The following is a 20,445-nucleotide window of genomic DNA, read 5'->3' as shown; positions in this document are numbered from 1 at the left end:
AACTGTACTGCACAATTTAGCACTCAGTTAAACTACCTGATAATGTTTATTATTATCTCATGTAGAGCCTTGACTTGTCAGCCTGACTACAATTTTCCTGAGAGGAATGAATGAGTCTTCTGTTTCTCAGATACCTCTAAACCACCTAACATATAACTGGGCACATAGTAAGTACTCAGTAAATACTTGGTGGTTGTGAAGAATTGATTACATGTGCTTTTTTCACACATGTGTGTTGCACACACACGGAAGTTGGAGGGAACGAATACAATCTTAGATAGTGAGGTGAGAGAACGACACTATGTGAAACTGCAGAATACAAGATTTATTTAAGGGAAAAAAACAGAATGGTTGGGACACTTTTGTTCTCCCCTCCTTCTGCCTCCTGCTGCTCAATGACACCACATGGCCAACCATATCCTGGTCTCTGAGATCCTAAGGGAGTCACTGAGGTCCTATCTAGACACTTGACTGTCTGGTGTCACTACTCCCCCATCACTTCCTCCTCTTCCTCCTCCTCTGTCCAGCTCAGGTCATCATCTGAATCCTCAGATTCTTCCTCATCCATCTCTAACCCAACCCCTGCCTTAGCCTTCTCAGCCAGTGCATCGGGGTGCTCCAGCTGGGCCCAGGATCCTGGGTCAGCCTTGACCAGGGAGATTTCAACCCGAGATGGCATCAAGGAGACAGAGCTCTGCTCCACGTTTATGACCTGAGGAGGAGGGAAAGATAGTGGAACACAGAAGAGAAAATGAGGAAATCAAAGGGATTGGAGTCAGGGTAGGATGGTGATGAATGACAGGGAGAAAAATAAAAAATGCAAGGTGGGGAAAAATATAGGGAAGAAATAAGTAAGGGAGAGAGAGAAAGAGGAAAGAAAGGGGAGTTGGGGGGGGAGAGGGAGAAAAAGAGGGAGGAAGAGGGAGAGAGAGAGAATATCAAAGCAAATGAAGAGAAAACCTCCACTTTCCCACTACAACTCCTTCCCTCAAGACACCCTCTATTCATTCCAGCCTGGCCCTTCTTTTTACCCCATCTGCCTCCCCCTCCTGTGCCCCCTTATCTTTACTTACCCCCCAGAGCTTCATCTGTGCTTGGAACACACGGTTACCATCAAAGACAATGTGGACATGAAGCTGAGAGAAAAGAATTACAGGGGTAGTAACAATCCCAGAAGGTCAGAACAAGTAATTACGACAGAGAAGCAGGCCAGTGGTGTAATCCCTACATCCACGGGTCAGCCAGATAACCCTGACCTAACAGCTCTACCTTCCTCTCAGAGGACTATGGAGCCTACATGTTTACTGCCTACGACGACTCTGCCTGTAAGATTATAATATCACCCAATTCACTGGCTTCCCATCCAGCATCAGACGTTCCTCACCTCAGTTTGACTGGCCTTCACCCAGTTGAACGCAGGAAGTGGAATCTGGCCGTATACAGTCACCACTACTAAGGAATCTGTCTGGTGCCAATCATGACGGCAAGACGCTGGCAGCTAAAAAGAAGACGTGAAAAGTGAGTGGTAAGAATGAACTCTTAACCCAAGGGGCGTTCTCATGGTATATGTGGAGAAGAGACAGAGAGTGTCAGAAAGATTAACACTACCTCATATTGCAAAACCACTGGGCTGGTAAAGGATAAGGAGCAGAATCTTATTTGGTCCATGCAAAAGGGAGAAGATACAGAGCTTGGCCATGAGGTACAGGGAGAAGAAATTATTTTGGAATTGGGTTCTAATCAAGAGTTCAGGAAAGTCGGGACTTACCTGCTTCCCCCAGTCATGTCTACCAACTCTGCACCCTGGCTGTGCCAGGAATGCCCCAAAATCCAGGGTCTGGATACCACAACAACTCCAAGATTTCATCCTGAGGTAGGAATAGAATTCAACTGACTCTCCTTTCCCGTCCCCACAAGCCCCCACTTCCATCTTAAGGTCAACATTGGGAGAAACCTGTCTCACAGCCCACCCAGTCCCCTCCATCACCCCTCATGGAATCGAGGTGCTCCTGGGTGGTAGGTACATGGAGTAGCATCACTCTCCGGGCCTTGGTAAACCTAAGACAGATAAAGGAGAATCAGGAAAAGAATTGGGTCATTTAAAAATGTACCCTATGCAGCCTCATATCTATACCCAGTTATCCCTCAGGCATGGCATCTCTCAACCACATGCTTGAGTCCTCCACAAACTCTCACTCACAGCATCACATCCTGGGTTCTGGCAGCTGGCACCAGTCTGGATCAGACTACTGTCAAGTCCTGGGCAAAGGAAACAGAGTCAGGAACCCTATTCATTTCCTCCACCCAATTGCCACTTTCACTAAATTCCTGCCTGTGAAGCCTGTCCTACTAAAGACCCACTTACCTGCTCCAGGTTCTTGGTCTAATTCCTTCTGTTCCAGTGCCATTCCCAGGGCTTGGGATATATTTAGCGGAAGCAGCTTTGGAGGCAACTCTGACCTAGGGAGTATGGGTGGGGTGATTTAGTCCTGACCCACTAACCGTGATCAACAGCGCCAACCTTCCCACCACTGGTAATGGAATCGAAGAAGTCTGGTGAAAGTGGAGCAGGGTTAGAGAAGATGGGTAGCAACCCCATTGCCAATTTTCTTCTCTGTGGACATGCCAAATCCTTGAACCCTGGGGAATTCTCCAGGGCTCCTCTTGCCCATCTATTCAGTTGCTCTAAATCCAACCATATTTCTCTGCAGAACTGCATCATTCCCTCTTCTTCTTCATCTAATTAGTTATAGACCTAATATGACTTTCTTCTGTTGCTCATACTATTTCCACAAAATTAACTTATTCTTCTCTGCAGTCTCCTGGCTGCCAATACTACTACATCCTTTTCTTGATGCAAACCTTATTTTAAAGCTCTTTTCCAAAAGAAAAAAAAAGTCATTCTCAACAATCCCCCTTGTATTATAACTAAGTATGTATTCACGAGAGGCTATCTACTCTATTGATTCAAAATACCTATCCCAGGACTTCCCTGGCGGTCCAGTGGTTAACTGTGCTTCCACTGCATGGGCACGGGTTCAATCCCTGGTCAGGGAACTAAGATCCCACATGCCAGACAGAGCGGCCAAAAAAACCCCCCAAAAAACAAAACAAAAAAACCCCACAGAATACCTATCCCATCACCCCGTACCACTTTAGCACAAAGGACATTATTTCCGGACACAAATTTCACCTAAGGCACCAAAGATACACCAAGCCTTGACCCTTGGGTCTCCTGACACCTCTAGTGACTAGTCCCCAAACCTCAATGACCCATTAATCACCCCTAGTAAGCTCCGTTAATGTAGGAAAAACCCAGGGACCTCCTCCTCTTTACTTGGGCCTCTCTCGGCGCAAAGTCTCTGCTGACTTTGGAATCGTATTCGGAGGTTTTTGCTCCTGAAGTGAACTGCTTGTGGCAGGGCCCTCAGGTTGAGGGGTCTCAGGGAGCTTCTCAGCACAGTGTGGTCCCACAGTACAGCCCTAGTACAGATAAGGAAAGAGGATTAGGGATAGAATCCTTCTGTTAGGGGCAGAATCCCAGGAAGTAAAGAATTTACCTTGATGTTTAAGAACTCAGAGAAATCTACAGTTCGCTTCCGGCAGCAGGACCAACCCTGATAACAAGAGATCCAGCTCAGCTTAGATTCCTGGCTATATTTCTTTTGCGAAATGCTCTTGCTATCCCCCCTTGCCTATTCCTCACCTTAAGTGCATCATGGAAGATTGGGACCCCAGGGTGATGGCAACAGGAATCTGTGGATACCGGTAGAAGGATCAAGGAAGGAAAGATACTATACCAAACATCACTTCTTACCTTTTTTCCAGGTTTATATGCTTACAGTCTTTCCATATGATGTAAAAAAAAATCAGTAAAGACTGAAAATCACTCAGACCAATTAACTATGGCAGGTACACTAAATTTTTCTTTTCTTTCTTCCTTTAACAGAGTGCCCACAGCTGACAACTCCCCCAGCACTCACAGAGCTCCTGGCAAGGTCAGGATTACTCACCAGGAAGGTTGGTTTGGGGGTCAAAGTGCTGCCCACAGCCTTTGTTACGGCAGAGTAGAGACATGGAGGCGTTGGTAGAATTATTGAAAGGGTGTTTCAAGGAGTCTGGCTGCCGAGTGGGGAACACCTCTTAGTCTGGAGGCTTTTAGCTGCCTGGAAGGGCCAGCTGTTTCTATCTTTAGTTCAGGAGGCGTACACCTCCTAACATGGGCAAGGGAACTTCAATTGGTCTGCCCAGCCAATAGGAAAGAGCTCAGGAACATTTTAGCTCTGAGGCTCAAGAAAAAAGGATCAAGCAGAGTAGGGCTTGGAACTTGGGTGAGGTCAGCTAACCACTGCTGAGACGGTTTTAGATTTACCACGCCAATTCCAAGCCTCTGACATACCAGCAGCTGCTCAGAAATGAATACCAATTTTGAGCCCCCTCCCAGCTTGAAGGTATCCCAATTCCTCCAGCCCATTTTCTCCCTTTCAGAGCAGCAGCTTTCCTCCCATCCTCATTACTTCTGTGTACCACCAATAGCCCCGGATCTTTGTCAACCACTTCAGTCATAGCATGCATCCAACCTCCCCATGTTTGCCTGGATAGATGATTAATACTTTAAGCAAAAGGTCATAAAGGATTATTCTTATAGCCTTGTGCTCATCTGAGACAGAACTCCCCTCCCTCCTTGCCCCTTCAAAAACAGCACAGAAAATTAAAAGGCTTAAAATGTATTTTAATAAGTTGATGTTGCATTACTTCATTTCTCAGAAAAACTCCAAAGGTATCAGGGACAAATCAATCATGGTACACCAATAAAAAATGCACAGCATAACTACCTAAGATAGGCAAAGCTAAGAGCTACTGTCTGACCTTCAGCATACAGCAACCCTATTCTCAAGATTGTACTAGGCCTATCAAGAAAAGCTGTGAACAGCAATATCATAGACACAAAAGGGCCATTTCTGAGTTGTCCTTACCCAAGAAAAAGATGGAGGCAAGTTTAACACAACAGTTTTTTTAAAGATATACTAAATGAAAATCTCTAAGAGAAAATGTCTTCCTTAGGACACAAAGGCATAATATATGGGATATAACAGAACCGTATGTATGTTGCCTGTGACCTCTGTGGACATCTGCCTGAATTCCCACCTGGGAGTGAATGGAGCAATGGGGCCAAGGTCATTGGGGGATGTTTGGTTTTTGTGGTATATGTGGCAGTGTCTCTGGGATGGGGGGTGTAAGGACAAGAAAGCAAATAGAACAGGGTGGACAAAGAGTGGAATGATTAAGATTAATGGCCCTAACTGGATCCATTTTGTCATGGCTCCCCGCCCCTCAGGCTCTCAACAATCACATGAGACTTTAGGAATGCACCACACAGAACTGGTTAGTTAAAGGATATACCACACAGAACTGATTTGTTAAATATCGCCCCTCCCTTACCCTCTGCCTCCAGCATACTCCCTAGAGTACTACAGGCAGGGAAGACCTAACTATCGGGAGGAATCCCTAACACTTTTCCAGGGTAGAATTCACCTAGTACACTTTTCCAGGGTAGAATTCATCTAGTCCAAAAAGGGTCCTTCTTTTAAGGGTTTTGGGAAACTAGACACTGCAATTTTATTAGTATCGGCGACGTTTGTTTGGAGCAAATTCAGCTCCAGGAGCTGCACGGTTGAATGCAGGAGGGGTTCCACCAATTGCCCCAATTCCTTCCATTGTAGCAGCTTGGCCAAAGCGTTCAGTTGTTGGTGGGGTCTTAAAGAGAAAGAGAGCAATGTTATAATAGAACCTATGCCCTAGCTTCCCACCCATCTGTAGTCCCTCCCCGGAGGCCATTTCCACCCAACTATTCAAGGCTCCTGATGGTAGGGTTGACCAAGCCTGTTTAGAACTCTAGTGGCTATCCCTAAGAGGAAAGTAGCCTGAAATACAGTCCTACCCAACCATCCTACCTTTAACTTTTTATTCGTATTTCTACATGCTAAGCAATATTACATACTAAATTCCTAGGCTGGATAAGTGCTAGCCAAGTCCTTTTTCCTGAACCAGGTATATGGACGAGGGCAGGCCATCACTCTTCAGCAACCTTAAGCCTATCTAATTGAAACATTTTGACAGTAGAACTAAAACCACCTCAGGATTGTATGAGCCATAAAGCTTTTGGACTCACATCTATTTTATGTGATAATGCCTAGCCTTCGTTGCCTTCCCTCCAAAGAAGAACCTGTTCACCCAGGGTAGCAACTAAACAGTCAATCAAGACTACCCAGTCAGACAGTTATTTGCTTAACTCCTGGGTAAAATATAGTCTGAGACTGGGTTTGCACAAGACTCCAAACAAAGATCTTGAGGTAATATTTCATGGATAACAGTGATCCTAAAAACTGTTATCTGTAGCAAAATTGTGGCAGGCCCAGGGATCACGAAGGCAAAGTCTTTCCTCCTCCTATTACCATTTAGAGTTACTATAAGGCCCTGCAGTTTATTACCAATCCCAAGGTTCCATCTGGCATCATAGTGGCAGGTCCTGGAGGAGCTGGGGTACCAGCTGGCACAGGAGCAGGGGGCATAGCGCCTCTGTTGTTTATGCCCATAGCACCTAAAGCAGAGCAGTGTGATCAGTATAGGAGACAGAGATTGTCAGTCTTTTCCTACGCCAAAGGAAATAATTCAAGATCTCTGGGCTAAGACATGTTACCCTCCCACCAAAATGATGCTCCCAGAAATGTCAAGCCTCTTAAATTTGGACTAGGTAGGAGAAGCTACCTAGTTTACCAGAGACGAGACAAAAAAGGAAATCAGAGCCATTAACCCCTTAAGTCCTTACCTCCCATAGCCATCTGGCCCATTCGTATCTCCTGCTCTCTCTGAAAAACAAAAAATACTCAAGACAGTCCACGACAGCACTGCATTCATTCTACCACAATCCACTGAGGCCCACATACTAAGGGAAGTAGACAGTGATAACACATCCTAAGTGCACTGAGACCAAGCTGAGGAAGAACATCAACAACAGCTCCTTGAACTCATTACAGCTGTACAATGAATTCAAGATTAGAGCTACTAGGACACAAGTCAGAGTTTCCTATTAGGAACAGAAGGAAAGATGAAAGAAAAGGAGAGACATAGCTGATTTCTTCTAGGGCTCCAACCTGTACAGCTGCCAAGGACATCAGAAGACCAGTCAAGGCTGCTACAGGACTGGGTCTATCTGATCCTGCAGTCACTGAGTTTAAACAGCATACAATGGCCTCCCAGCTTTTCATCCTAAATTGCCTGTGAGGCAAGAGCTCCTCTTCAAACCTTACCTTTCCTTCCTATGAATGCTTCTTTCTATAAGGAGTGTCATAGAATGGAAAAATTGGTCATAGCCTAGTGTGTTTTTAATAGTCCTAATGGACAATTCATGATGAGTTTTTCATATCATGGGCACATGGGAGATAATACCGCATCAGGGAATGTTCCCTTGAATCCTTCCTGCTGTCGTCGCATCATTTCTTCTTGTTGCCGCCGCATCTCTTCCTCACGGCGCCTGCGCTCCTCTTCCTGCCTACAGAGAAGTCACCAAGATATTTAAGCAGAGGCATTCCAAAACTCGAACAGATTATCTTAATAGGGGACTCAGCCAAGGAGATCAAGAGCCTACTGAAAACTATCATAGCTCTCCAGGAAACTCACTGTTAAATGTGCCCAGCCCTAAAACAACCCAGATGTGTCCTTCAGGGAAAAAAGTTCTTTCCCAAAGGAGCCAGTCTCATAAGACCAGCACTCAGCTGCTTTCCTCTTTAGCGCAGTCCCAGGAATTCCTAGAACCATGGGTACCTGAAACATCTCCCATCTAAAGGGAGAACTTGAGAAGCAGCCAGGAAATATTTGCCAACATATTTACAAATGCATGAGGTAGCATGGTGGTAGGAAACAGGAGAGAGACATTACATTTTAAAGTTGTCAGATAAAAAGGGTTGGAGAAAAGAGTTACCTGAGCTCCAGCTGCTTTCGTTTTTGCACTTCTTGGTTGTGCAGCTCTTCCATCCTCCTAAGTTCTTCTTGACGCCTCATCAAATCTATGAAAACAACAGACTGACTGAGCATATTCTTCATGATCCTCATTTAGGCCCAGTAATTTTCCATAAAGATAGATCCAGAAAGCAAAGGGGATATTTAATCCCTGAGTGGCCATCCGAGGTATCCAGATTCCAAAAATGAAGTCAAACCTATTATTTCCTTCTCCACAGAATCCAGTATCCTCTGCCACATCTCCAAGCTCATTTGCCTACCAAGATCAACAAAATATTTCAGAGAATAAAAGTTGAAGTTTAGGCCTTTCTCTACTGATTGATAAAGAAACTCCTGAAAAAAGTTACTCTGTCCTTCTTCTAGTTATAAGACTTACAGGCCGATACTCACCCTGCCTCATTAGCATGACCTGGTGCTCATGGCGAGCAGCCTCCATCTCCATCTCCAGCTTCTCACGAGCTTCCTTAATGTTTCGGTCCACTTGGTCCTGCTGCTGCTTCTCCATCTCAATAAGTGCCTTCCAGCGCATGGCATACTCATACTCAAAGGAGCCAGGCTGTGCAAATCTGGGTGGCTGCTCTCGCTCCCTATACACAAGGTTCCTAGGTTACTAAAACTTTTGTCCAAGATTTTCCCAACAAAACACTACATTCCTCCTGAGGGCCAAGACGATGGCTGCCAGTGAACACATACAGCAAAGATGTGCCTCTTTTACACATCTCTTTACAAGCTTCCTTAAGAACAGGCAAATACCTAACAGGGAATCTATCAGGACCACATACTTGTGAAATTGCTGGTTCTTTATAACCAGCTTCTCTGGGAGTCCCTCTTCATCATCTAACTGGTCCATGGGCTCCACAGTCACAGGTCGAGGAAATCTGGGAGAGAGACGCTCAGTGTTAATCAAATTATACCGGCACAGTGAACTAGTTAGGGGTCAGGACTGGACAATTAAACATACTTCTGAAGGGGTTTTTATACCCAGTCCTAAGTAACCACGCCCTTTTAATGGCATCATGTGGAATCTGGGGTTGACAGGATAGAGTCAGGTTTCAGATCTTTGAATACAGTCTTTAAGTAGGTGGAGGACTTAAGTGCAGCCTTTATTTATTTATTTTTAAATTTTATTTATTTTTTTGGCTGCATTGGGTCTTTGCTGCTGCGCATAGGCTTTCTCTAGTTGCGGTGAGCAGGGGCTACTCTTCGTTGTGGTGTGGGGGCTTCTCATCATGGTGGCTTCTCTTGTTGAAGAGCACTGGCTCTAGGCACACGGGCTTCAGTCGTTGTGGTGTGTGGGCTCAGTATTGTGGCGCATGGGCTTAGTTGCTCCGTGGCACGTGGGATCTTCCCGGACTAGGGATCAAACCCATGTCCCCTGCATTGCCAGGCAGATTCTTAACCACTGGGCCATCAGGGACGTTCCAAGTGCAGCCTTTATATATGGTATCTACAGAACTCAAGGTAACGACTTGGGGTAAATACTAAGAGAGATGCTACATGCACAAAACAACTTTTTAGAGTTCTAAAACTTCACCATAAGGGGAGACTTAACACTGATTAAATGACAACCTACTGAAAGACTGCAAAGGTTTATTTTTAAATCCTCATACCATTTCCATTAATTTAAGAGTACACTGAAAACTCTACTAGAGCTGAATTATATCAAAAGTCTTTAAATGAACACAGGAACATGGTTCTTAGAGGCTAGCTCCCCAGACCACAGAAGGAAGTAGCATTTAAGGTATGTTTCTGAAAATGACCCCTCACTCACGTGGTTAGCAGGAAGGAGCCTTCACTGCATCTGTCCAGAGCTTTCCGAGCTGCTGGCTTCCCTGAGAATTCAACAATGCCTTTTCCTGAGGGCCTTCCTCGATCATCCACAATGACTACAGCCCTCTCCACCTGGCCGAACACAGAAAAGGCTTCCTCCAGCAGTTCATTGGACACATACTGAGGAAGGTTTCGGACTGTAAGGGATGCACTATGGCAGGCAAAGCGCACACGCAGCTGCTTTCCACGGAGCGGCATGTTGTCCAGTTCCACTTTGGCAATCTCTGCTAGGGTTCGTGTTTCCTAGGAAGCAGAGGAAAGTCAGAATAACTCAGTTGGACAAAGATCACGTACACAGCCATCAAGAGCCTCAAGAAGAATAGCTCAATGTCTCCAAAAAAACCCAAAAAACCCTTGGCAACAAGCATACAAAGAAACATGGATAGAACTGGAAGAATGGAGTCAGGTGTTTCAGATAACTCTTTGGTTAGCCTAATTTCTGATGGCCTTGCAATATATCAACTGTAAATTCTAGAGTTAATACCACTTACATGGTCACTGGTATCATAGGCTATTCCCTGAAGTGTTAACAGATCATCTGGACAAGAATGACCATCATAAAGCCTACCCTTAAAATACAGCAGCCAGAATTATTTTAATTTTTGCTAGCTACATACAAGTTTAACCAGAATCACTATGCCCTACAAGAGGCCTCTTTAGAACCACAGACCTTGATGGGACCCTCCACATTACTGAAGAGGAAGCTGAGCCCTAGAAAAAATGACTTGCCTATATAGTTAGTGGTAGATCTGGAACGAAGACTAGTTCTGACCGTAACATCCAGTGATCTTGCTAGCACATTATGTCCCTCATTTATGGAGATAGATAATGCCCAGAAACGTTTCCCCCATGCACTTAAACAAATTTCCTAAATCAAATCAGATTTTTTTAAAAGATCTACACTTAAAATTTTTTTAAAAATAGATACAAATAAAACTGTTCCCTCAAGGTTTTGACGAATCTTAAGTGAGATAACATATGTGTAAGGGCTTTGGAAATAAATTATATAAACCTTGATCATTACTAAAATAAAAACCTTTTTTCATTTTTTTTTGGAAAAAAGTCTAATTTATTAAAATATTTGTGGGGAGCAGTAAATAGAAGGGTAGAGATAAAACAAAATTAACTATGAGTTGATAGTTACTGAAGCTGGGTAACGAGTACATGCAGGTTCATTATACTATTCACTCCACTTCTGTATGTTTGAAATTTCCGAATTAAAACAAAAAAAGTTCCAAAGGGCAAACTTTATCCCCAGAGTCCTAGGCAAATAAACCTATGTTGTCCTTGAAACAAAACAAAAACCTATGAGGAAAAATTAAAATAAAATCTGCATTTTTGTCCTGTTCCGCCAACTGTAACTATAAGCTTTTAACATCATCTGAGAATTATTTCTACTGCCTAACTTTCCATATCCATCATTGCCCAGCTTCCCCACCTTTTAGAGCACATGCTCTAAAAGCCCACAGTTGCTCACCAAGCGGATAAAGCCAAAGCCCTTGTCCTTATGAATGAAGACTTCGCCTGCCTTCCCATATTTCTCAAATAGTTTCCTCATTTCCTCCTCAGTGATGTCAGGAGGAAGATTGCCCACAAAGAGCCGGCTACGCTGGGTGAAGGTCTTCTCTCCTGGTTTCCTAAAATTCTTCAGGTCAATAGTCAAGCCTTCATCTGAGAGAAGACACACAGTCACATTCTCAAAGAGTTACAACTGCCGCTAGATGGGCAATATAATTGCTGTAGAGAAGTCAAACACCATTTCCCAATGGAATCTATCCACTAACCACTTATCGGTAAATTGCACCTTAGAATGTGAAAGCAGTAGGCAGAGATCTGGGGAGACTTCTTAACAACTCTACTATGGGCCAGGAGCCACCCCGGACTAACTCAGAGACAGAAAGAGAAAATTAAGCAAGTCAAGGAGCCCTAGATCAGAAGAGATCAGATTTTTACATTTAAAACATAATTGTTCCATTTCCCAATCCCTCACTAATCTTCATAACCTTAACAGTTCCCATTCTTTCAGGCTTGGGGTAATGGAATGAAAAGAATGAGTTAGGAAAGAGTATTCTTTGTAGGAATCTCTGGAAATAAAAGAGGGTTGAGGTTGGTTGTAGTCTTAGAGGCACACAACAGGTGCTCAAAATTTGCTGAATGGATGGAAACATACCTTTAAAGACCTTTTACTCTGATTAAAAATGGGGTGGCACAGAGACTTCCCTGGTGGCACAGTGTACAGGACTCCAGGCTCCCAATGCAGGGGGCTCGGGTTTGATCCCTGGTCAGGGAACTAGATCCCACATGCATGCCAAGGCTGGGAGTTCGCATGCCACAACTGGGAAGCCTGCCTGCTGCAACTAAGACCCAGTGCAATCAAATAAATAAATAAATATTTTTTTAAAAAATGGGGTGGCACAGGCCCCAAGATAAAAATATAATACTTAATACCAAATTTCTTCTCCATTAAGTCTTAAAGACCTTTTCTATATTTTCTCTATGTACTAGTCATCTGATGCTTACCTCTAAGAACCAAGCTCTGAGGTAAAGCATGCAGCCATCTGTCTAGCAACAGAATGTGCCAATGCAGCAAAGCAACCTGTACTCAACTGCTATCCTACACGTCTGCTCCTTATTTCAGAGAATCAGCCTTTTTCTATCCTAAGTATTAAGAGGTAAATAGAGAAAAGAACAACAAAGGTGTGCTACAAAGGCCCATTACTTTATAATCCCAAGAATCTAATCTAAAAATCCAGAAACTATTCCCAAGAAGGGACCTATTTCTACCCCACTACCTAGCATGTACTCACTTTGGCTGCTGGCTTGTTGCCCATTTGCAGGTATTGGTGGAGGTGGTGGCTGCTGCTGTTGCTGCTGGTGGTGCTGCTGATGGTGATGCTGATGATGTTTCCTCGGAGTGTGGTTTTGTTTCTCCAAGTTAAAAGTTTTATTGCTCTGCATTTTTGCACCCTAAAAAGAAACGGTAGGTCAAATACATTCAGTGCTAAGAGCACAATCAGCCATCTTCCTGATGACTTGTATGTCATTAATCACCTTTGGTATTATTTTTAACAAGTATGGCAAAGGAGTACAATTCAAAAATCTAAAAACCACCAGCACTAGCAGTTATGTTGTACATAGAAACTAGACAAGTACTAGATAAGAACAGCTTGCACTAGAATGACTTGAGGAAACTTCCAGTTCAATAACTATATGGATTAATAGGAAACTACTTTCCCAAAAGAATCTACTCCCTAAAAATTGGCCTTATCATAATATTAAAGCACACTTTAAAACACAATGACTAAAACAGATTCTAGTTATCACAAGGACTAATAATAAGTCTTGTTCTTCTCTGGTACCTTGCAGTCCTAGCCTACAGTAGATACTGTGGAATGAACAGCAGGAAAAGTATGGGCTGTGGAGTTAGATATACTTAGATTTGAAGCATGGTCCTAATACTTACTTACTAGCCATGTACTACTTAGTAAATTACTTCTGCACCAGTTTCTTAAGCTGTTATAAAGGGAACAATAAAAATACCTACCTCTCAAAGTAGCTATAAAGATTAATGAGTATGTGAAAACACTAGTTCTGTACTGGCATATAGTAAACACTAGGTAAATACTGCTATTAATCACAATGGAAAAATAAACGACTACCAAAGCAATAAAAGCAGCAAATACAAAATTATACAATCATAAAATCTTAAATTCTGTCATTTAAAAATCAACATAAGGGAGTTCCCTGGTGGCCTAGTGGTTAGGATTCTGGGCTTTCACTACTGTGGCCTGAGTTAAATCCCTGGCTGGAGAACTGAGATCCCATAAGCCACACAGGTGTGGCCAAAAAAAAAAAAAAAAAAAAAAAAGCAGCATAAAATTAAATGAAAACTCCTGGTATAATCCAGACTGAATACAAAAGTTGATGGTTTTAAAATGGAAATTTCCTAATGGATCAGGTTAACAAAGTGAGGACCATCTTCCTCATCCAAAGGCAGTTCTCCAGTAAATTAAAGGGCAAAATCAATCCTGAATCTTTTCCCCTCAACACAGGACCCTCCAGTCAGATTTAACTGAAGGAAAGATGCAGAAAAGGACCTTTTCCCTGAATACTCTATTATTAACATGGTTCCTTTAAAAGAAATTATACTCCTCAGACAAAAAAAAAAATGTGACAAAGGCTTAATAACTGTTGATTTTGGATTATGGGTATATAAGAATACTTCTATGTGTATAAAAACTTTCTAATACATTTTATATCATATCCCACCAAAACTGAAAACATCAATGCAATTAAGTTCTGTATCCAAAAGTTGTTTCATAAGACAATAGGTAACAAGAGCTATCAAGATGTTCCTATTCTTTTAACTCAGGAATTCTACTTCCAGTAATTTATCCTAAGAATATCATTTTAAAATTTAAAACTACATCCAAGAAATACTCACTGTTATGGGCTTTCTGGTAACAAAAATGATAAAAATGACTTAGGTACCCAAAATTAGGGGCAGTGTTTTTAATAAATTGTGGTACATCTATACAATGGAATGTTACACAGCATTAAAAATTATAAAGACCATGTAAACATGAAAAATATTTGATGCTTTAAGAGGGGAAGTGTTTTTTTAAATGCATGAATGTAGATAAGAAACAGAAGGTGGGCAAAAATGAAATCTGTCCTGCTTGTAGATTGATAATTTTTTTACTAATTTTTTAAACTAATTCATTCAACAAATATTCACTGAATGCTTCCTATTTGCTAGGCACTATTCTAGGTGCTTGGGATGCCTCAATGAACAAAGCAGATTCTTGCCTTCAGCAGTGATAGCCTTCCAGGGAGAGAAAACAATATATATAATAATTAAATTACACAGTACTTAAGAAGAGGTTAAGTGTAGGGGAAAATAAAGAAAAGGGGGTGGAGGGGGGGAAAAAATGGACAGGGAGTGGAAGGGGGAAGATTGCAATTTTAAATAGACCTGTGAGGTTAGCCTCACTAGAAACCTGACATTCAAGCCAAGACTTGAATTCTCATTTGTATCATTTCATTAATCTTTTGTTTCTCATTAATAAGGTACAAAATACATCTTTAACATAGAAAACGTAGAAATAAAAATAAAGAAAACCCCGAAGACCCACCACTACAAAAGTCACTGTTAACATTTTGGTATACCCTTTCAGTCACTGATTTATACATTTGTATGTTTTCTAAATGGTATATTCCATGTCACTAAATCTTCTACATTTACTGTTGGCAGACGAAGTATTCAGCTGTCAACCAAGCCCCTATTGTGTTGGGACACTTGGGCTGTTTCTAACTTTTCACCATTATAAACAATGCTCACAGCTAAATCTTGGGGCACCTCCATGACTAAATATTCCTCCCACAATTTCCATTTTTGCTTATTTACCTTCAAAACATACACTATCATTTCAAAACTGTAATCATAAATGCATTGTTGTATATTCACCCTTTCCCCATTTCTATAGTGTCAACTTAATTATACTTGTTAATGGCTACATAAAGTCCAATTGGATGTACACTAATTTACTATAAACTACTCCCTATGAGACATTTAGGCTGTTTTCAGCTTTTTCCTATTAAAATGCTGAAATAAATACCTTCTTGCTTATAGCTTTCTGTTGATTTCCTTAGGATAAATTCTTAAAAATAGAATAATTAAATGCCTTTGTGACTCTTGCCACATAGTGTAACAACTTTAAGCACCATGAATAAGTGTACCAGTTTCACAGCAAATGGGATACCTTAAAAAATGTTTTTAAAAACAAGATATAAAAGTAGGAAATTAAAAATTTCCTACAAAATTTAAAGTCTACTCCAGCTACAGGTGAGGATAGGTAAGTGGGCGTTAGAACCAGATCTTTTCCTATTTGAATCCCATGAATCAAACACCTCCATTCCCCTGACCTCAAAGTGGCCTACAGCAGAAACTTGAATTATCCACAGCCATTTCTCCAACTAGTTCTTACCTCTGGCTAGAATCCAAGGAGCCTCTTTGTTTTTTCCTCCAGCCTTTAATATAAGAATCAGTGGCCCCAGCCTCAATACCCTGCATCCCATTCAGGAACCCACAATGTATATGTTAACAGAAATCTTTATAGCGATCCACTCAAAACTGAAATATTAAAAACTCTATATTTACATCCTAACCACACCTCACCACTCCATTTCAAAAAAAGCCATTTTACAACTTAGTAGAAATGATCTTGAGCACTGGGATGTCCTAAACCATTTAGAATTACTTCAAGGGAGGTTATTTTTGGTTTTAGAAAGTGTAGCCTGGTAGTTAAGATGATAATACCAGATATTTATTGACCACTATATGTCAGGCACTGTGCTAAGTCCGTATTATCTCATTTAATGCTCATAACTATCATTCTTCTGAATAAGAAAACTGATGCACATCCAAGGTCACACAAAAATGTGATGGAGCATGGAGTAGAACTCAGGTCTGTTGAACTCTAAAGCTCATACTCATCCCTATGCTACAAACTGTGTAATCAAGCTCACCTTGATTTTAGAGTTCAGAATCCAAAAAACTTACTAAAATGTCACTTAACTTCTGAGCCTCAGTTTCCTCACCTGTTACATCTATCTCACAGGGCTGGTTATTTTGACTAAATGAGGTCACTTGTTCCTGCTGGCAACCACTACCCTTAATTCTACATATGGTGGGTGCTCCAGTTAGACAAATGTCATCAATTACATTCTTCCCCTGCTCTTCTGCATTCTAGCAAAAATATTTTTACAACCAAACTGCCTACCTTTGTGTTGAATAAATGTCTCCATACTGCCAATCTTTATAATCTTTCCCTTCAGTTTTTTATTTCCCAAGCAGGCATTCAACGGTGAACACTAAATATTGTATAAATCACCTAAAACAGTGCCCACAAAGTAGCAAGTACTCAGTAAGTGTTGTCCCTATAATGTACTTCTGATGATGACCACCAATATAATTTGTAAGTATGTGCAGGTATCCTGGTAATAAATTCACTGCCCCCTAACCACTGGGCCTCTGAGAAAAGAACACAGCATAAAGATCATTAGTAAGGATTTCTGTCTACTTATCTGCCCTTAAGTCTAACCCTGATGGACTTTCTTGAGAGAAAACACATATTTATGTTAGAAAAACTGGTGCTATTTGCAACACAACTGCACAAATGTTGTTCAGGTACAGACCAAACACTACATCACATATATCTGAAATCTAAATAAATGTCCCCTTAATTTTCAGGAAAAGGATCAACTTTTTTAGTGGAAACTGTGGGGGTAAATCTAGTAAAATCTACCAGACGGAGATGGCTGCCTGGATGTGGACCAGCCTGAAAGCTGTAGGAGGCACCGGCATGGTAAGGTCCTTTCCTAAGAGTCTCTTAAGACCTTTAGTAATAAGAAGTCGGACAAAGAAACAATGTAAGTGCAACCAGCACCCTCCCATTACAGTTGCCAGACGTATCAAATAAAAACACACTACAGTTAAATTTGAATTTCAGGTGTTAAAAAATGAATGATTTTTAGTATAAGTCCCATGCAACGTATACTAAAAAATAATCTGTTGCCTACGTGAAATTCAAATCTAACGGGGTGTCCTGTATTTCATCTGGCAACTCTACCCCCTACACCTACCTCAACTTCCACCGAAGATAGCAAAGTGCCTCCCAGTCCTCTCTAACCTCGACTTCTCTGTTAAGAACACAAAGAAAAGCATCAACTTTCGACAATAATTTTTCCAAATGTAAAATACCCAATAGAAAATCCATAACATTCATTTTCATTTTAAAAAGTGATGTCATAGATGGGTCGAGTAGCTAGGCAACAAGACCAAAAAAAAAAAAAAAAGCCTCCAGGAACCTGCCTAGGAAAGCGGCGAGGTCTGGACTAGCAGATGAACTTCCCAGCTAAGAGTTTCTACAAAAAAACATCGCTGGGAGGGGGGGCGCTTTCTCCTCCGGAATTAATGGCCTCAAGAGGTCGAGAGGAGGAGCACCCGACAAAGCGCCTCCTCCTGCAGCCGCGACTTCAGGGCTCTCGGATAATAGACCCCACACCCTCAGGCCCAGGTCGGCTCAAGGGCCGGGGAACTTACTGACAGGGCTCAGATTCCAAGATGTGTCGCACAAAGAAAAGAGGCGGGAAGGGAAACGGGAACCAGGTTAGAGCCGAAGGCGAGGCGAGGGGAGAGCGATGGGCCTCCGCGGGTGGGCTGAGGAGGCCGTGTGGCGGCGGGGACAAGGCCTTAAGAGGCCTCGGAACGAACGGCCCAACTCCCTCCAAACCCAGCCTCGCTCTCGCCTCTATCTTCACCGACTGTCGCGAAAAATCCTACTCCCCTCTCGAACAAGAACTAAGTCGTCCCCAAACTCACCCTCTACCGACTGTTTTCTCCTCAGAGTAAAGGCGACGCTACACGGCCTCTACCGTCCCGAGAAAAGAGCGCGCGACCGCCGGAAACCAGACGACGGAGCTCTGTGGCTCCCAAGGGCTACAAAGTGGCGTTCTCTATTGGTTTTCTTACCTGCCAATCAACGTTTATCTCCAGAGGCGGAATCGGTTTTCCACGATTTCTTCGATCTTATTGGCTACCGAATGCGAAAGACTTGAGTTCGTGTGAACGACAGTTGGGGACAAAGAGCGAGGCTTTGTACCGAGTGCGCATGCGCAAGTTGCGTCCGCTAGAGGCGGAAAAGGAGGGGGGAGGGGGATAAAGGGTTGGAAGGAGAGACATCAACGGACTGACTGAAAGACCGAAAGACCAAGTGATGGGAGGGGGAAAGGAGAGGGGAAAAAAGGGAGAGAGGAAAGTGGAAAGAGAGTGAAACAGAAGGGGAGAAAATGTGCGCGTAGGCGTGCTCTGAGAATTCCTGCACTGCGCCTGTACAAGAAGCTAGAGTAACAATGTCATTGTATTCAGTGTAGTAGATCTAGACTTTTCCTACTGAAAAAATGCCCCGCCATGTTTCTTTTTTCACACTTCCTCATTAGGGCTTGCACTCTGACACTCCTTACTTAATCTGATTTTCTAGTTGCTTCTCCTGCTGCCAGGTTTACTCCTAAAGCCCAGCTGAAATAGTCATCACTATGGCTATGGTTATAGAAAGGGATGGGGGAGGGGGGATCGATACTTTAGTCTCTGTGTGATTACAAAGAACTGTAACCAGTACCCTCATTTCCATGGTAACCAGGGAACCCAGCAGTCCAAACATCACTATTCTCATGATTTACAGAGACTCAACAGGTGTCATCATTGCCATGGATACATTGTAGGCCTCCAGATCAGACTGATTCTATATTCCAAAGGATGCCAATTAGGTAATCACCTTCATTTTTCAGTAACGCCTAACTAGCCCTGTGGTTAATCAAGGGCTACAACACTCAAGTGATAGGTGTTTGTAGTTAATTCCCACTAATTAACTAATTCACACTCAAGGTTTCAGGGTGTTCCGACTGGCTCCACCTTATGTGGGGACACAGTGATCTAGAGCCTGTCTAGAACCTTCTGCAATGACAGAAATGTTCTATATCTTCTCTGTTCAATACAGTAGCTACCGGCCATATGTGGCCATTGAGGGCTTGAAATATGATGAGTGCAAGTGAGGAACTGAATTGTTAATTCCATTTCATTTTAATTAGCTAAAATTAAGTAGTCACATATGGCTAGTGGCTACCATATTGGACATATCTAGACCAATGGAATTGTTATTTTTGAGAATAAATAACACCTCTATTATGAAAAAAGAATTCCTCTATTCTGAAAAAGCCATTTTTTCTTGCTTACAGAAAAAAAAAATCAAACAATACCCAAGAGTAAAAAGAGAAAAGTCTCTCCCTCTATTCATCCCAGTGATTACAATTATGACATTATTGCATTTCTATTTTCTATGTACTGTCCTGGTCAAAGGGAAAACTTCATACCTTTTTATACATGTAGGATTAAGCTATACATACTTTTCTGAGCCATGACTTTCTCACTTAAAATACTTTAGCTATCTTTCCATATAAATGCATAAAGATCTATGAGGACTTTTCATATCTAATATTTTAGAGACTCCAGCATGATGGTTTCTAGTATCTGTTAAGTGAAAAAATACATAGTTACAAAAAAGCTACTATGGGACTTCCCTGGTGGCACAGTGGTTAAGAATCTGCCTGCCAATGGAGGGGACACGGGTTTGTGCCCTGGTCCAGGAAGATCCCACATGCCGTGGAGCAACTAAGCCTGTATGCCACAACTACTGAGCCTGCATGCCACAACTACTGAAGCCCACACGCTACAACTACTGAAGCCTGCACGCATAGAGCCCATGCTCAGCAACAAGAGAAGCCACTGCAATGAGAAGCCTGCACACCACAACAAAGAGTAGACGCCGCTCGCCGCAACTAGAGAAAGCCCGCGTGCAGCAACGGAGACACAATGCAGCCATAAATAAATAAATAAATAAATAAAGCTACTATGGATTCAATACCATTTTAATGAACTTATACTTTGTTAATCACGACAGCTGTTTACACCATTGAAAAACTAAAATAACAAATGAAAAGAAAAATTGTTGTACTTTTGTGTAGCTCCTCAAGGCAATC

At 42.3% G+C, this 20,445-nt stretch overlaps 2 protein-coding genes across 5 annotated transcripts; both read right to left on the bottom strand.

Moving 5' to 3' along the window:
- Positions 1–304: 304 nt before the first annotated feature.
- Positions 305–4,600, bottom strand: ITGB1BP2 (integrin subunit beta 1 binding protein 2). The gene is made up of 11 exons (XM_027093646.1): positions 4,014–4,600; positions 3,707–3,756; positions 3,561–3,617; positions 3,338–3,483; positions 2,366–2,460; positions 2,201–2,259; positions 1,988–2,058; positions 1,769–1,868; positions 1,385–1,498; positions 1,074–1,136; positions 305–712 (listed from the first exon to the last, which is right to left on the bottom strand). Exons 1-11 carry the CDS (start codon positions 4,075–4,077, stop codon positions 485–487), a joined length of 1,047 nt encoding a protein of 348 aa, XP_026949447.1. The 5' UTR covers positions 4,078–4,600; the 3' UTR covers positions 305–484.
- A 111-nt stretch (positions 4,601–4,711) lies between these two features.
- Positions 4,712–18,444, bottom strand: NONO (non-POU domain containing octamer binding). Of its 4 annotated transcripts, XM_027093642.1 has the most exons (12): positions 18,233–18,319; positions 17,494–17,550; positions 12,657–12,816; positions 11,327–11,520; positions 9,791–10,092; positions 8,802–8,897; positions 8,410–8,606; positions 7,982–8,066; positions 7,450–7,552; positions 6,830–6,869; positions 6,492–6,601; positions 4,712–5,757 (listed from the first exon to the last, which is right to left on the bottom strand). In XM_027093642.1, the coding sequence occupies exons 3-12, from the start codon at positions 12,805–12,807 to the stop codon at positions 5,623–5,625; spliced, it is 1,413 nt and encodes a 470-aa protein (XP_026949443.1). In that variant the 5' UTR covers positions 12,808–12,816; positions 17,494–17,550; positions 18,233–18,319; the 3' UTR covers positions 4,712–5,622. The 4 variants fall into 4 exon arrangements, with proteins under 4 accessions (XP_026949443.1, XP_026949445.1, XP_026949444.1 ...); XM_027093644.1 differs by lacking the exons at positions 17,494–17,550; positions 18,233–18,319 and adding an exon at positions 18,383–18,444; XM_027093643.1 differs by lacking the exon at positions 17,494–17,550 and having other exon boundaries at positions 18,233–18,353.
- Between the last annotated feature and the right edge of the window lie 2,001 nt (positions 18,445–20,445).

Source organism: Aethalodelphis obliquidens, unplaced genomic scaffold (genome assembly GCF_003676395.1).
Source record: "Aethalodelphis obliquidens isolate GAN/ISIS:26980383/991018 unplaced genomic scaffold, ASM367639v1 scaffold85, whole genome shotgun sequence".
NCBI lineage: Eukaryota > Metazoa > Chordata > Mammalia > Artiodactyla > Delphinidae > Aethalodelphis > Aethalodelphis obliquidens.
This window is presented reverse-complemented; position numbering and strand designations above follow the sequence as displayed.